This window comes from Scophthalmus maximus, chromosome 9 (assembly GCF_022379125.1).
Source record: "Scophthalmus maximus strain ysfricsl-2021 chromosome 9, ASM2237912v1, whole genome shotgun sequence".
NCBI classification, from domain to species: Eukaryota; Metazoa; Chordata; class Actinopteri; order Pleuronectiformes; family Scophthalmidae; genus Scophthalmus; species Scophthalmus maximus.
This window is the reverse complement of record NC_061523.1, coordinates 10,258,985-10,275,051: the sequence shown is the minus strand read 5'-3', so window position 1 is coordinate 10,275,051 and position 16,067 is coordinate 10,258,985. Positions and strand designations below refer to the sequence as shown.

At 43.3% G+C, this 16,067-nt stretch overlaps 3 protein-coding genes across 4 annotated transcripts; 2 read left to right on the top strand and 1 right to left on the bottom strand.

Annotated features, from left to right (window-relative positions):
• The first annotated feature begins 1,190 nt into the window (after positions 1–1,190).
• On the top strand, positions 1,191–6,539 carry LOC118319107 (probable ATP-dependent RNA helicase DDX41). The gene is made up of 17 exons (XM_035649210.2): positions 1,191–1,376; positions 2,115–2,210; positions 2,419–2,569; positions 2,691–2,765; positions 2,879–2,939; positions 3,034–3,170; positions 3,276–3,348; positions 3,453–3,606; positions 3,902–4,038; positions 4,181–4,343; positions 4,631–4,762; positions 4,881–4,952; positions 5,039–5,135; positions 5,418–5,567; positions 5,676–5,747; positions 5,897–6,007; positions 6,174–6,539. Exons 1-17 carry the CDS (start codon positions 1,350–1,352, stop codon positions 6,308–6,310), a joined length of 1,845 nt encoding a protein of 614 aa, XP_035505103.1. The 5' UTR covers positions 1,191–1,349; the 3' UTR covers positions 6,311–6,539.
• Positions 6,540–6,684: 145 nt separating this feature from the next.
• On the top strand, positions 6,685–12,279 carry dok3 (docking protein 3). 2 transcript variants are annotated; one of them, XM_035649212.2, is made up of 5 exons: positions 6,685–6,943; positions 9,234–9,536; positions 9,865–9,952; positions 10,580–10,767; positions 10,894–12,279. In XM_035649212.2, the coding sequence occupies exons 1-5, from the start codon at positions 6,887–6,889 to the stop codon at positions 11,722–11,724; spliced, it is 1,467 nt and encodes a 488-aa protein (XP_035505105.2). In that variant the 5' UTR covers positions 6,685–6,886; the 3' UTR covers positions 11,725–12,279. The 2 variants fall into 2 exon arrangements, with proteins under 2 accessions (XP_035505105.2, XP_035505104.2); XM_035649211.2 differs by having other exon boundaries at positions 9,862–9,952.
• Positions 12,280–12,292: 13 nt separating this feature from the next.
• atoh1b (atonal bHLH transcription factor 1b) lies at positions 12,293–13,461 on the bottom strand. Its single transcript, XM_035649215.2, has one exon. It carries the CDS (start codon positions 13,292–13,294, stop codon positions 12,587–12,589), a length of 708 nt encoding a protein of 235 aa, XP_035505108.2. The 5' UTR covers positions 13,295–13,461; the 3' UTR covers positions 12,293–12,586.
• Positions 13,462–16,067: the final 2,606 nt, after the last annotated feature.

Sequence of the window (16,067 nt, the reverse complement as noted above, 5' to 3'; positions counted from 1 at the left end):
AGATTTGGACCTAATTTTAGGTAAAAACACTTCTGCAGAGAGCGACACAGGCAACGATTACATTGGTTTTACTGGCGGGCAGACTGCAGTGCATTTGGTGGTTGTTCGTACTTCACAATTGGAATCAGTGATTGGAAAAATGAACTGGCGAGCACTTGGTGACCTCCCTTCCACAGTCTTACCTATTTGTATGAACTGAATGAAACAGAAACATGAAATGTTTGACAGTTTTCAGTACACCAACAACAAAATATCAATTTACTGTGTATAACACTTGGCTCACTGGATGGATCTTTAAAAAAAGAAAAGAAGTTAGAACTCCAATTGGGTATCCATGCATAACGTGTAGAACAGAAAAATATAAATACTGTCCGGAAAGTCCTTCGAACAAATATTTTTTTAGTGATAACCAATATACACTCTGCCCTCTGTAAAAAGAAAAAAGAAGAAGCCCTTTACACGGTTTCCGCACCCTTAAACTGTTGTCAACTCCTATATCCAAGCAGTTACAGGTACAACAGTGTGCAATGTCCATTTTAATGTTGGAACCATCACCCCTTGTTTTATGCAGTGGATTATGATGCTTGTACATACCGAGTGATTATTTTGGGCCCTTTTGAGCCTTTGCCATTCATTTCTGAAGGTTGTCTCTGCGATATGTTTTCAACCATACTATGTTTTTCTCTCCCCTGTACTGTGACCTTGTTGGCACCCTCCACCTCAGCTAGCTTATCTGAAGTCCAAGTCTTGATTATCTTTTGATGAGAAGTATCCAGAAGACTTGAAACCTTTGGGACAAGGGCCTTGGGATTTACACCAGTAATCATGTTTTTAGCTGATGGCTTTCATTGAGATGGATGATTTCTTTCCTGAATCTGTGCTGAGATTTTGTTTTCACATGACATCTCTGACGCTTTTCAGGTTATATTCAATTAGAGAAGATTATCTTAATGTTTCGAATGTAGATTTATACTATACCAATAATAGCCAAGTGTATGTTGGCTTGTTTCTTCTTTCTTTTTTTAATTCACTTTTGATACTGTGAAAAATCTTTCGTTCAGAAAGATTAAAAACAATACAGTTTTGAAAAAAAATTAAGTGTGGTGTTTGTTTTCTAAGTTAATCTCTTTTTTTTAAAGATTGGTTTCCGGGTCTCTTATCCGCACGCTCGCAGACTGACTTTCGCGATGAGGTTTGACCCTTGCAGCGTTCCGTACAGTCTCTATGCTAAACGTCTCTTGTTGTGTAAACATGTGGACTAGCTGCATTTACTGAACTGTCTGGAGTCTATTCAGCCAATAACCCCTTGTCTTAGGTTACTGGAGGACTTAGCTGTATTCGTAAATAAAATGGAGACGGAAAGTCGACCCAAAAAGGTAAGTCAAACGAGAGTTACCGTTCACATAATGAACAGGCTACACTAGCTAACGCTAGCTAACGTGAGCTAGCTTGCCGAGCGTTATAGCACTTCATCTTCTAGATATGTTAGGCTTTTATTATCCATTGTGTGGTTAAAATGTTGGAACAGGCCACCGGCTAACGCTACAGTAACTTGTCCGAATGATATGGGAGTTTCATTAGGAGTTAATATGGTTGTGTAAAGCCCCACGATGAACTAGTCACAATACTACGTCAACATCCACGGTCCATGCGTACATGCGACGTTTGTTTTGAAAGTAAAACGCCTCAAAATGAAACGAAGTGGATTTGTTTTTAGAGGACTTGAATTATCCGTTACTTATCCATAACTTGAATTCATAAGATGAAGGCCGAGCAGCTGAAAACGGCATAATGAAAGTGTTGATCAGTGTCGAGGATGTTGTTGGATCACCTGATGACGTTATGTTAACTTTCATGACTGAAGATGAAGATCACTTTTTTACTTGGTTAACATATGACAACAGGGTTTTCAGTGGTAAACCGTTGTTGACGAGCAGTAAGTGAGAGTAGGCCCTCTCTCCAACCAGTAACTATTGCTTTTCAGCTGGGTTATAAAGATCGATCACATTTCAATAATGTCAGTGCATTTTGTGTATAGCAGTTGTTGTGTCTTCATGGTGTACTGTATGGACATGTTGTACTGGAGAAAGCAAAAACTTCCTTTGTTTGTGCAGAGAGACCATGGGGAGGATGAACGGTCTGGCTCAGAAGGATCAGAGGATGACGATTATGTTCCATACGTTCCAGTCAAAATAAGAAAACACCAAATGGTAAGTTATTGTGAACCGTTGTGTTTGACTTTACTAGCTGATTCATGGATTGAGCAATCTATATTAAATAGTTTTTTTTCAAAATTGGACACATTCATTAAGCCACAGCACTGTGAAAGTGACATATAAAAAAATGCACTTAATTAACTATATGCCCTGTACATCAATGTAAAAAGTTACCATAGTGAATTGCATGTCTACCTCACAGCTGCAGAAAATGTTACGTCTGCGAGGAAAGGCGGTGGACGAGGACTTGAAGGACAATGGGGAGGAGCAGAGGGACGAGGACGAAGGTCTCGGTCCGCGCTCCAACGTCAGTCTGCTCGATCAGCATCAGCACCTCAAAGAAAAAGCCGAAGGTATCCATTTCAAACAACGCCCAATCTGGATTTAAGAATCGTCTGTTGTTGTTGTCTGTCTTTTTCTTTTCATTGCTCACCATGACCGTATTGGTTTCATGATGTGCTTTTGTATCTGCAGCCCGAAAGGAGTCAGCCAAGGAGAAGCAGCTGAAAGAGGAGGAGAAGATTCTTGAGAGTGTTGCAGAGGGCAGAGGTAAAATCAGCTATGTTGAATTGTTAATCAAATTTACTTTGATAAAACAGTTGCTTCAAAATTATTATAATTTGCTTAACTAATTTGGGGGACTCTCAACTCTCCTATTTCAGCTCTGATGTCTGTGAAGGAAATGGCTAAAGGTATCATATATGATGATCCGATAAAAACTAGGTGAGTTCCTTTTAATCATTGAATTGTATAAAGCAAAATTGTTTGCATGTTTATTTTCTTGTTACTTTTCATGTAACCTGGGTATTCTTTTCAGCTGGAAAGCACCACGCTACATCCTGAATATGCCAGCCACCCGAAACGAGCGCGTCAGGAAGAAGTTTCACATCCTGGTCGACGGAGATGGTATCCCTCCTCCAATCAAAAGCTTCAGGGAGATGAAGCTTCCACCAGGTTCCAACCCACTTTCTCTCTATCACACGAAAATCCCTCTATGTATTTATGTACAAGGCCTTTAGTAGTGACACTGGCAACAACAAATGTTTATTTTGTTTGCAGCTATTCTAAAGGGTTTGAAAAAGAAGGGTATTGTGCACCCCACACCGATTCAAATCCAAGGAATCCCCACAGTGTGAGTTCAGTATATGGCACAGTAGAATACAAGCGCTATTTTTATTTACGTGATACGTAAATGTAAATGTAAACTCTTCAATAACTGAGTTTCCTTGTCTGTAGTCTGTCAGGTCGGGACATGATTGGCATTGCTTTCACTGGATCAGGAAAGACTTTGGTCTTCACCCTGCCCATCATCATGTTTTCCCTGGAACAGGAGAAAAGGCTGCCTTTCTTTAAGAGAGAGGGGCCTTATGGACTTATCATCTGTCCTTCAGTAAGACAAAACCTATTTCATTGATAAAAAAGCTAGAAATGTATTATGTTGCCTTTTTATATGTTTTAAAAAAAATCAGTGATGGGATACTTAATAGGTGAATTGAATATTGTCTTAAATTAGAATGTTCAGTTGTGTACATCAGTGTTTTTTATTTGATAGCTTCATAGTGCATGTACATTTAATTAGATTTACAAAAACTGAGTGACCATCAAAGGCCAAAATAAATATTAAGCTTGATATTTCTTTTTGCAACAAAGCATATCTGATTTTAACACATATTTCGTTACTCCAGCGAGAGTTGGCGAGGCAGACGCACAGCATCATCGAGTATTACTGCAAACTGCTGGAAGAGGAGGGAGCGCCTCAGCTGCGCACTGCGCTCTGCATCGGAGGAATGTCTGTCAAGGATCAGATGGAGGTGGTCAAACAGTAAGTAAGAGGGAAAGTTAGTGTGAAATATTTCATGGCTGTGTTTTATTCCGAATTTGCAGTTTCAAACCATAAAAAACACATTCCAGCATTCAGTACGGTAGTGCCTTGTGTCTGAATCTGTGTATCGTCTTGATTACAGTGGTGTCCACATGATGGTTGCCACCCCTGGCAGACTAATGGACCTGCTGCAGAAGAAGATGGTGAGTCTGGACATCTGCCGCTACTTGGCTCTGGATGAGGCTGACAGGATGATTGACATGGGCTTCGAGGAAGACATCAGGACCATCTTCTCCTATTTCAAGGTGAGGTCAACTCCCAAAGACAGCAACTGTTTTCAACAACGCAGTAATATTTGTCATAGAGATCATTGTACGGAGAGTGTACACTAGATGATTGAAAAGTCTGCTAAATTCAGACATGAACATGAATTCCTTCTTTAACTGGTTATAAATGTATTCCTGTCACGGCTGTAATTGGCCTGTTCTGATTATCAAAATCAAACATTGGGTTTGCATTTCTAAATAACTGAATAACTAAATTAATGAGGCAAAATTAGTCCTAAGATGTGTTATTTTTTTTCGTTTTCAAGGGACAAAGGCAAACCCTGCTTTTCAGTGCCACGATGCCCAAGAAGATCCAGAACTTTGCAAAGAGTGCGCTAGTGAAACCCATCACTATTAACGTGGGTCGGGCTGGCGCTGCCAGCTTGGATGTCATCCAGGTGTGTTCATCTGTCTCTGTAACACATGCTGTCTGACTCGGGCTTTCGTTGGATTCAATTTAAAAAGCAACTGATGCATGAACCGGACTTAAATGCTTTTGTGTGCGTGTGTGTGCAGGAAGTAGAATATGTCAAAGAAGAAGCCAAGATGGTGTACCTGCTAGAGTGCCTGCAGAAAACACCACCTCCTGTCAGTACACGTAGAATTACGACTTTTACCTTTAATACACAGCACAAACATGTCAGAAGTTACAAAAGTTTTTCTTCGTATGACAGGTGCTCATATTTGCTGAGAAGAAGGCCGATGTAGATGCCATCCATGAGTATCTGCTGCTTAAAGGAGTGGAGGCGGTGGCCATCCATGGAGGCAAAGGTATGTACTATGTTCTAATCATTAACGTACACAGCATTCACTACATTGTAATAGTGCCTGCGGAGGATTACTGTATCTGGAAACCGGTCCAGCCCAGTATTAAGTACAGTCCAGGCTTCATTTTCAGCCAAGATGTAGTTGCTCATCATGCCCACTAGATGCCACCCTGATTGCTTCCAAATTTCCCAATTCTCCCTTATAGTTTAAAACATTGCAGACGTTTCCCTCTTTGTCTTTTCAAATGCTATTTCGCTAATGAGATATGTCTTGATTGTTTTTCAGATCAAGAGGAAAGAACAAAAGCCATAGAGGCATTCAAAGAAGGAAAGAAAGATGTCTTAGTTGCCACAGACGTTGCCTCCAAAGGTCTGGATTTCCCTGCCATACAGCATGTGGTGAACTACGACATGCCTGAGGAGATTGAAAATTATGGTAAGAGGATAAGTCTGTGGCCTGGTCTCCTCAAAATCAGTAGAATATATAAGCCTCGGTTTTCCTAGAATTGTTCCGAGCTATTTCGATGAACTTTTCCCATTTCAGTCCACAGAATTGGAAGAACTGGGCGATCGGGCAAGACCGGTATTGCCACCACATTCATCAACAAAGGCTGCGGTGAGGAAAAATATCAATCAAGACAATAATCACATTTATTTCCGTATAGGAGTAGTAATTGTGAGAATATTTGTGGTGTATTATAGTGAATTTAGTTGATGACGTTGACTAACGATAACAGTAAGTATATGTCTTTTCTTTCCTCATAGATGAGTCTGTATTGATGGACCTGAAAGCCCTGCTAGTTGAAGCCAAGCAGAAGGTTCCGCCAGTCCTCCAGGTTCTCCAGACGGGAGACGAGACCATGCTGGACATCGGAGGTGAGTCTTTCATTCCACATCTAGGTCTCATTGTTTTTCTCAGGGTCCACAGTGCTCTTACCGATTGGTTTCATCTGTTGTGATCATCTCATCTTAAAATCCACAGACGTAAGGGTGGAGTGTTTGCAAACCCTTTCTGACGGACCTGACTTTTGTGTTTTCACAGGAGAAAGGGGCTGTACTTTCTGCGGAGGTCTTGGCCATCGTATCACAGACTGTCCAAAGTTGGAGGCCATGCAGACCAAGCAGGTCACCAACATCGGGCGGAAAGACTACCTGGCTCATAGCTCAATGGACTTCTAAGAGAGTTTCATCAGGTGGAGGATTCTCTAAAGCTAAACGGAACTGAAAGGCATAATGTCACTGAACATAATGCAGAAATTTATTTTCTGTGGGGATTCCTTTGTTTATTTATCATCAGGTATAATGATTGGTTCCTTTAACCCCACAGTTCTTTCTTGTTGTGTATGTGTAGCCTTTGTAACATACATTTTGATACTGATAATTGTAAATAAAATCACAGTGTAATGTATCTGTTGATGATATTTCTGTTCTTATCTGGGAAAAAATAGAAAGGTGTGGTGCTGGTTTTGTACGGTGAGGAAGTTGCTAAAACAAAAGCAGCACAATGCAAAGGGAAGTTTGTCTTAAAAAAAGCAACGCACACAAACTTGTGTAGCCTCTCTTTTGCAACGACTAAATTGCAGATCAGAGACATGTCGACATGTCGCCCCAGTGGACGCACACTAATAGATGCGAGATTGAAAGCCACTGGTGATGTAAAGGAAATGACTGCTGCGTAGGAAACCTGATTTAAGCTTGTCAACCACAGAGCATCGAGTGCTGTATACTGCAGTGAAACATCTGAAGCTTGCAAGCATGGATGTTATCTTCAAGGAGGGACTGTTGTATCTTCAAGGAGTAAAGTTTGGAAAAGTAAGTTGTCAAGAATTTCATATTCATCTTGTTTGTGAAAAAGAATGTTGTGTATGAGAAACTGCCAGCTCAGAATATCACACGAGTCAACAATACAGTATCGTCAAGAGTGCAACACTAAAACGGTTTGGATAGCATCTAGTAAAAACTATGCAAATGGTTTTGTCCAGTGATAACAAACTGTTACATGTAAGATTTTTTAAAATGCAAGTTCAAAAGCACTTTTTTAATTGAAAATGAAACTATGTCAGGTTGAACAACAATGAAAAAGTTTAGCTGATTTTAAGAAATGACAGTATTTACTCTGTACCCTCTCCCTTTAAAATATTCAGTAAGATGTTCATTTTGGTTGATGGAGAATCAAGTCAACAATCATCGTAATTCCTATCAGTGTGCATTTAGGGGTTACTAACCTGTGTGAAAAGGAATCCTGCACATGAATTTGAGTCCAGAGCTACAGCACACGTCTGTGGGAGTGGAACTCTTATTTAGGGCCAAATCTGGAATAAGCCACAAATATTTAATTTCCACCTTCCATCTCTATGCCCTTTTACAAACACACAACACTTTACGAACAAAGTGTTATACGGTCAGATGATGATACAGTTCTTTAAATATCTATACATGGTGGTTGTGGTTATAATGGATCACTATGACTTGCGTTAGATAGAAAACAATCCAGTTTCTTATTACTGCCCCCACACAGACATTTTTTTAAGCAACAATGACATTAATTGTGCAAAAATGATCTTTCTTCAGTATACCTTTTACAAAATGCACCACTAACAATAATGTATTTTTGTTCAAAAGATGTAACAATAATAATCAAGAGGAATAACTTTGCATATGGCACATGTCAAACAAAAAGATACATCATGGGCTTCACAAGGATGTCTAGATGAAGATGAACAACTACAGCAAAAAGAAAAAAAAAGGAAACAGAAATGGTATAATAATGCATAAATAACAAAAAATTTAGCCAATGAGTCACACATTAAATATTCCACAGGCAAAGGCAAAATAGATTTAAGATTTATACCAAGAAGCATCTTGAAACAATTCTCACCTTGCAGGCATCTAATTAAGAGATCTTAGTAACAGTAGGTTAATTAAAAATACAGTAGTAATACATTGCAGTAATCAAGACATGTATAAATTTAATCAAAAACATGTTTTTCTCAAATGTCCTGTAACCTTGCATGCTCTTTGAGTGGTAGAGGATGTGGTGTTGCTCTGAATGTTAATGTGGAAAGTTGAAGTCCCCAGCTAAAATAACCTCCAGTGTACTAAGGCTAAGAAAAGAACAGAGTGGTCACCTAGGCTCAGAACATCATGCGTAGCAGACATGGACTGTACGCAAACATGGACGTGGCGTCCGTGACGTCACCCATTGGTTTCTGCAGGCCGGTTTTGAAGCCCAAAGTGGGCGCTTCCGCAGCGGCTCAGCCGTCGCCATGTTGGCAGGCCACGACTCCTCCCTTACCCGGCTAATCCAAATATGGACAAAGAGGTGGAGAGTGGGTGAGCCCAATGCAGGCCGGTCGCTGAAACACACCCACCAGGTGGAGGACCGTGGCCCTGATGCTGCACACGGTTTGGGAGTGGTAACAGTCGGTCGTCCCAGCCAACGTTACAAGTGGTAGAAAAGACATGAACATACGATTTATGTTACTAAAATTGAACTACACTATCTTAAAAATGCCTCCAATTTCTTATAATGTATAATGGTTGTAGTTTGCACCACTATATTTTAACTCTAATAAGTTAATGCAAATATAATTTACGAGGAGTTATGTGTGGTTAGTATTAGTGAATTTATAGTCTTGTTGGTTTTTTTTGGTGAACGCTGAGCAGCCAGCACCGACTGTCAATCAAATAGACCACGCCCCTAATTATGCAGAATTTCAAACAGTAATATAATATAAAAGGGGCGAGTTCTAAAAAAAATTCGTCCCCCCCCAAAGTTGTCACAAAGGGGGGGATTAGCCATTGGGATCAAAACCGTTTTTTGAACAAGGCTGTAAACATGTTTAATTATGCTGTAAATTTGGGCATTTTAACATGGGGCTCTATGGGGATTTGCTCCTTTCTGCAGCTGGCATCTAGTGAACTGCAGTTTACAGCACTTCCGCATGGGCTTCATTTCTCAGCCTCAGAGTTGGCCCCTTGGTAGCAGAAATGATTATGACCTCATGGCACAACAGCATGTAGAGAGAAATAAACACCTAAACCATTTGACGACTGTGCCAGAGAACCCATTTCTTTTTACCCCCCTTTCCATTTACAACAGAGAACGTGGCGGAAAATATGGCTGATGCTCATCAAACCCAGTTCCACAGGGGTTGGCCGGTTGGAGCTCTACACTGTACTTGACAACAATACCATCAGGAGCCAGAAGAAGGCCGGTCGGCAGAAAGCTCCGGACAGAAAGGTCGTTCGCCTCAGTGACTGCTTCAGTGTCACCCTCGCTCCAGAGGAGTCCTGCCCCCAAGGGTGCACAGCCTTCTACTTAAACACCACACAGTGCACCTACACCCTGGCCTCTACAACAAGCCAGGACTGGCTGAGTGCCCTCTGTCTTATCGCCTTCCAGGTATCACACAGACACACACACACACACACACGTCTCCTCTTCACCAGTACAACTTTTCCCCTCATCAGGATTTGTGTTAGGATTTGTAAAAAGGTGGCAATAAATAAACCATATCCACATTCAGAGAGAGAGAGAGAGAGGAGAGAGAAGGCGCACAATGAGGAAGTCGATACAGTATCTGCAACTTCTCTCCCTTCACTTCTCCAATTCTTGTGCTTGTACAAGCAATGCTCCCTCTTGCATCTTACCACTGTGAAGTCATAAAACAGTGATAAGAGGGTGATATTTACTGTGTGCAATATTTACCATGCCACTGTGTTCACAGAAGGATCCTGAAGAATCAGACAAAGGCTGTTTGGAGAGAGGAAGCGGCCTGACCATGGAGAACAACGACCTTTACTCATCTTGGAAAACTGGTAACAAGGGCGGACAGCTGATCGATTCAACGAGCACTCGAAAATAACAGTTCAGAAAAAAATGCTGCTGAAGTGATTTTTTTTTTGTATATGATTGAACATCTTGTACCAATTTATATTATATTATTATATAATTTTGACATGTAGTGAAATATAAAGTTTTGCTTCCCTCACCACCTCATTAGTTTTTGAGCAATCCCTAAAAAAAAGACGTCACGTGGGGCAAGAAAACACAAGCAGTCGGATAATCGGACTTGATTCAGACAAGCCAATGTAAACATCACCATGGCTTAACAATCCGCTTCCTGATTCAACGTTAATGTAATACAATTTGAACACCAGAATGTATTAGCGTCGGCAAGCTTTGACTTCCACAAATGTATTTCTATAATTTTCCCTAATGGATTACACGTCTGCTTATAATTCAAGGCTGTTGCATGGAGCGATTAGAAGAATGCAAGCAACTTTATATCAGCCGCTTTCTCTATGTACTTGCCGTACATTTATTCAATGTATTTCTGCGTATACCTCATATGCATCATCTGGGGGCTTTAATGTGCAGTCATGCTGCACTGGTCTGTGATGTTGTGATTTTGAATTCGTATTTTCTTATCTTGCCATGTTTAGATCCGACACTACCTCCAAACCAGTACCAAGTGTCTGTCCAGAGCACAGAAGCATCCAGGAGGTGCAAACTGGCTGGGAAGTATCTGGTCTCCCCAGAAAAGGAAGCTGTGATACTGCTGGCCTGCAATACTGGCCACATCGTCTACTGCTGGCCGTACAGACTCTTGCGCAAATTCGGACATGTTGAGGTAAACTCACTGATTTCCCACAAAACTGGAAAGGACACAACAGACAACATGTTTTCTGGCCTTCTTTCTCCTGTTTCTTAAACTCCTTCGTTCAGAATGCGTATTCATTCGTGGCTGTGATTCCAGGGGGGATTCAGCATTGAAGCCGGTCGTCGCTGTCAGTCAGGAAAAGGAGTGTTCATCTTCCTGTCCACTTACGGCACTGAGATCTTCCGGGCCATATCAGAGCAGTGCTCCGTGGAGAGGAGCACCTCTGTTCAGCCGCTCGGCATCGAAGGAAGTTCACCATGCGAACACGTGTCTCCCGTCATCCTCCCAACTTCGGCCAACCAACCCGCCGGCGCTCCTGAGGACGACTACTCTACCATCAGTGACGCCTCTGCGCTCAATCTTAAGCAGCTGTCTTTTGGCGAACTTTACCTCTCTAGTAGCAAGGAGGCCGTGGGAGATGAAGGTGAGCATGAAGATGAGCAGTGTCATTCTCTGGAGTCTCTAAGCCTGGATGGTGACGTGGGCAACTGTATTTATTACAACTTGAGGAAGTCCACTCCTCCTCTGACCAGAAGAGATCAGCTTAAACCCGAGATCGACCAGTCAGAGTGCACCTGTGCCAATGTGAAAAACGCCGAATCTCCCTCACACTCCCAGTTTCAGCCTGTCTCCTCACCATTCCATCAACGCGTTCCCCAGCTTTCCCCCTGCACCCTTCCCCGCTCTCCCCTCGACCCAAAGCCCAGGTACCAGCGCCAGCCGGGGTTCAGTACTCTGGCACATGCTGTGGATGGCATGAAGGAGATGGAGGAGGAGGAGGCCATCAGCTCCTCCACCCATGTCACCCCCACAGAGGCCCCCAGCAGTTTTAAACAGAAGCTGGCAGGAATCCTTTCTAAGGAGCTGGCAAAGTTCCAGCCTCGTCTTCCCCCCAAGGTGGGCGACGGCCCCACATTTTCTCAGTAGGCTACAAGTTAACAGACAGACGAGGAGGAGCAATTTGAACCATGATGGATTGTCACGAGGCATATGTATCTTTAAGTTTCTTTAAAATCTCCATCCATTGGGATGGAGGCAACATTTTTTTTTTTCCTCGCAGATGTTCATATGTTTATCTGTGGAGTCTGCCGTTTAATTCTGTGGATTGTTTTTGAAATAACAGGATTTAATTAGTGTTGTTCTTCACTGCTGGAATGTTAGAGACGCTCCGGGTCCATCAGTAAGCTGAAAGAATGCCTGGTTATTGGACTGTTTAATTATGGAAACGGCTGTGTAAAAAAAATTATGTTACTCTCTTCCTCTAGATTATGGTTGTTCTTGTATTTTCTCTTTCTCCAAGAGAATGGGGGGGGGGGGGTGCTTATTAATCAAGAGTTTTGCAGCAATGGGGACAGAATATTGCTTTGAATATTGCTTTTTGTATACATAAATGCTTCAGTCTGTTTCACGCGGTAGAAATATTGAAATGCAATGTAGTCTGTATACAACAATGTTCCGCTGACTAAAATATAAGAAAAACAATTGAAAATGCAGACTCATTTCTTAACAATATCTTTATTGTAGCAAAACAATGCAGACACAAAATACCCCATAGCTAAACATAAATATCAAAATAACTGTTAATTAATTTAGACAAATATCACCAATGACACTGAAAACTCCATTGGTGATGTTCAAGACATATAAAGTGCATAAAGGGCTTTAGGAAGTAAAAAAATAAAGGTCGGGCTTTTTTTTTTTCATTTGGCAGTGCAACATCTAATCAATCAAGACAGGAGAATATATGCAGGACTATCATATGAGCTGAGACATTTGGTTCTCTTCTGTGTCACTGTCTCCCGTTCTGACTCTCCTCCACGTCACTGAGATGTGACGATTCCCCATCACTGCTGTTGAGTGAGTAAGAGGCCGTGGAAGTGTTTGACCCCAGGTCAGACGTGGGTCCGTATATGATGAGGTGGCCCAGGGAGGCGTTGGGGTCCCGCGGCTCTCCGGAGTGGACCAGACTCCTCCTGGAGGTCTTGTCCGCCGAGCACTCCGACTCAACCACGTCGTCCAGGAGCTCCGACAGCTCGGTGATGTAAATCTGCGCCATTTGGAGGGTGTCGTACTTGGACAACTTCTTCTCGTTCTCCATTGAAGGGATGACGCTCCGCAGCTCGTCGAACGCCTTGTTCAGGCCGTGCATCCTCCTCCTCTCCCGGGCGTTGGCGGCGACGCGCCGGTGCTTGTGGGGGCCGAAGTGGCCCACCTGGCCCCCCGCGGCTGCCTGCTCGCAGTCGGCCTCTGTGGCGCCTGCAGACGACAGGCACTCGGGCAGTGTGCGCGTTGGCACGAGTCGCTCCAGCGAGATGCCCGCGTCCGCAGCTCCGTGCGCGTCCCTCCTCGAGAACGCGCGGACCGAGTTCGAAGAAATCCAACTTTTGGAGTGGATGTGGGCCAGGCTGCGCTGCGGCTGCTGCTGCTGCTGCTGCTGCTGCAGGCCGAAGTCCTCGGGGTACTCTGGCCAGCTCGCAATCTCTGCTCTCGCAGTCATCACTGCGCCGGCCTGTGGTCGTGCGCGGCAGGGGATGGGCACACGGACGACTCCGGCTGCTGTCCTCGTCTTTGGAGTGGGCTGCGCGGCGCCAGCATTTTATACAGCCTCCCCTCAGTCACCTTGGTGTCACTCCCTGCCCTCCGACGGCCCTGACAGCCCCGCAGCCTCAGGAGGCGGCAGCCAATCGCACAGTCCCCCTCGACCCCGTCGAAGAACAATTAGACAATGCTCGACTTTTCTTCTTCTATTGTGCTTTGTAACTCAATCACGACCTCGTTATTATCCTCACACCGAGGGGGACCGAGAGTATTCATCATTTAAGAGCGTGGCCTAAACGTTTCTTGAGCCTATATAAAATATGGTCTGATTAATTTATGCACTTCTGAGCTGCACGTCTATTGGCTTGACCCTTTAAATCTTCCAGAAATAGCCTATATGGATAAAGTAATAAGTGCTCATGCCAACAATGCTCTTGCATCTATCAGTGAGCAACTTTTTAGATTAGGCTTGACGATTGTTCTGATCTACCCCCCCCACATCATTTTTTTTACACATAATTAAAGGCTGGATCTTCATCATAATCATAATCATCATCAAATTCATCAGTCCAGGGAAAACGAACATGGACATGTTTCTCATGGGCAAGGGGAACTGACTCCTGGTGTTTGGTCTCACCCTTCAAGGATCTGAGGTTTGCTCTCAAACAAACAGTAAAACGTGGACGATCTCTCGCGGACTATTTGCAGAAGAACAATAAAACGAACAGGTGGGAGACACGGCTTGGGACACACCTGTCTACCGCGGAGCCATATGACAACTGATAAAGTCTGGAGGCAATTCATGAATCATTTAGGAAGGAGCACCGATCCACACGTACACGAGCCATGATAGAAAAAAAACATTGCATGCATTATTATTGGTCGTAGCACTATTCACAACCTTGGTATTATTGGTTATAGTATTAAGGTTAAGTGCCAAACCGAGAAAGGATGAGTTGGACTGCAGCTATTTGGAGCCCCGCGCGGCCCCTGCCCTGTGCCCATCAGCTGGTGTCCCCTGGCACCCCCCGCGCACCGCACACCTCTGTCACAGCCAGTGTCACCCACGTCTCCCATATGCTGCGCACGGCGACAACTCAGCTTCCACTCCCACTGACGCGCACTGCTCCGACACAAGAGCTAATCACTCATTAGGCCGTCCATTACGAGGGGAGGAGGAGGGGGGGCTCTTCAGCATCACTGACGACCTCTCCGCTGGGAGATCTGAGGTGTTTGTAGTGATGGTGACATGGACACGTTTTGCATTCAGCACCAGCAACACCCCCCCCCCCCCCCCCGTCCCGTCCCGTCCCGTCCCAGTGTTTTTGTGTGTGTGTGACAGTCGGGGTTTGAGCGCTGGTAAAGAAAATCACCGTGACCTGCCTCGCCGCCAGCAGTTTAATGAGGCCTGGTCTAGTTGAATAAATCGGCACGCTCTCCGTCCATGGGGTGTCCATTCATTTTTTGTCTAGGGGGGGGCTGCATGAATATTTCATTCCTTCAGCCCCACTGCCGGCGCAACAGCCTGCAACCCTGCGCGCGAGGCTCTAAACATGCAGCCACACTTCCCATCTGGTGCGGGGCGGGGGCGGGGGAGTGGCAGCAGTGGCCGAGGAGGTGCGAGGAACATTGGAGGTCAACTTCCACTGACCTGCCAGCCAGAGAGAGGCTGATGTGTCCACGGATGTATTGCACTGATGTCTCCCACCCAGCAGGCAAGGAGAGGCGCACAGACACACACACACACACACACACACACACACACACACACACACACACACACACACACACAGTCAACTGCCAAGTTATGGTAACTCTCAGGGCTGGTCCGAGTCTTGTTGGAGGCCATGTATGCAGAATAAATTAAATAAATAACCTTTCACACACTTTTTGACTCGAGTGAGAATATCATATGCAAAATGTTCCATCGGATGAAAATCAAAAGCACACATTTTCCCTTTGAGCGTAAAGACATCTCATACAAATGCATTGATACTGATGCATTGATGTGTATATAACATTTTAATGTATTGGTTGGTGAAAGTGGTGCTATTTATTTAAAAATATTGTTGAGTCCCAAAGTTTTACAAGCTGCCTCATTCTATTTGTAGCCATATATTAAATCTGCAATGCAACTGATTCACAATGCAAAGTGCAGTATTTACATTACAAATGGAGTGAAGTAGAAGTACAAGTCCTATATTTTGAATAAACTGGAAATACCCAAATAAAGTACGAGTACCATAAATCATACCTAAGTGAGGTACTTGGCTAAATGTACCTATAGTTACTTTCCATCACCACAGATAAGTGATAATAAAAAGAGGCAGCAGACAACAGACAACACAGCATCTGAGGAATCTGTGCTGGTATAAGTCTGTGAAGATTCTGATTCATTTCAGGGTATTTTTTAAACGCTATCTGAAGACAGTAGCACTTAATATGCTGGTAAAATAATTTAGGATTAGTGTTAATCAGTAGTGAACTTTTCCATGTGGAAAATATGCACAGCAACTATAAGCTCCAGATAATTCACAGAGAGACTATGAATGTATACAACTCAGTAACTGTAAAAACATAATCATAAAAACATTATGGTGCCTTGTATGTTCTGTTTAGTGTCAAATTAATGCACTGGTGACACTTCACATTTGGATACATAACAAATAATATTATGACACGTTACAACACAATATTTTATCGTTACTGTGGTTTGCACAAAACACCACAAC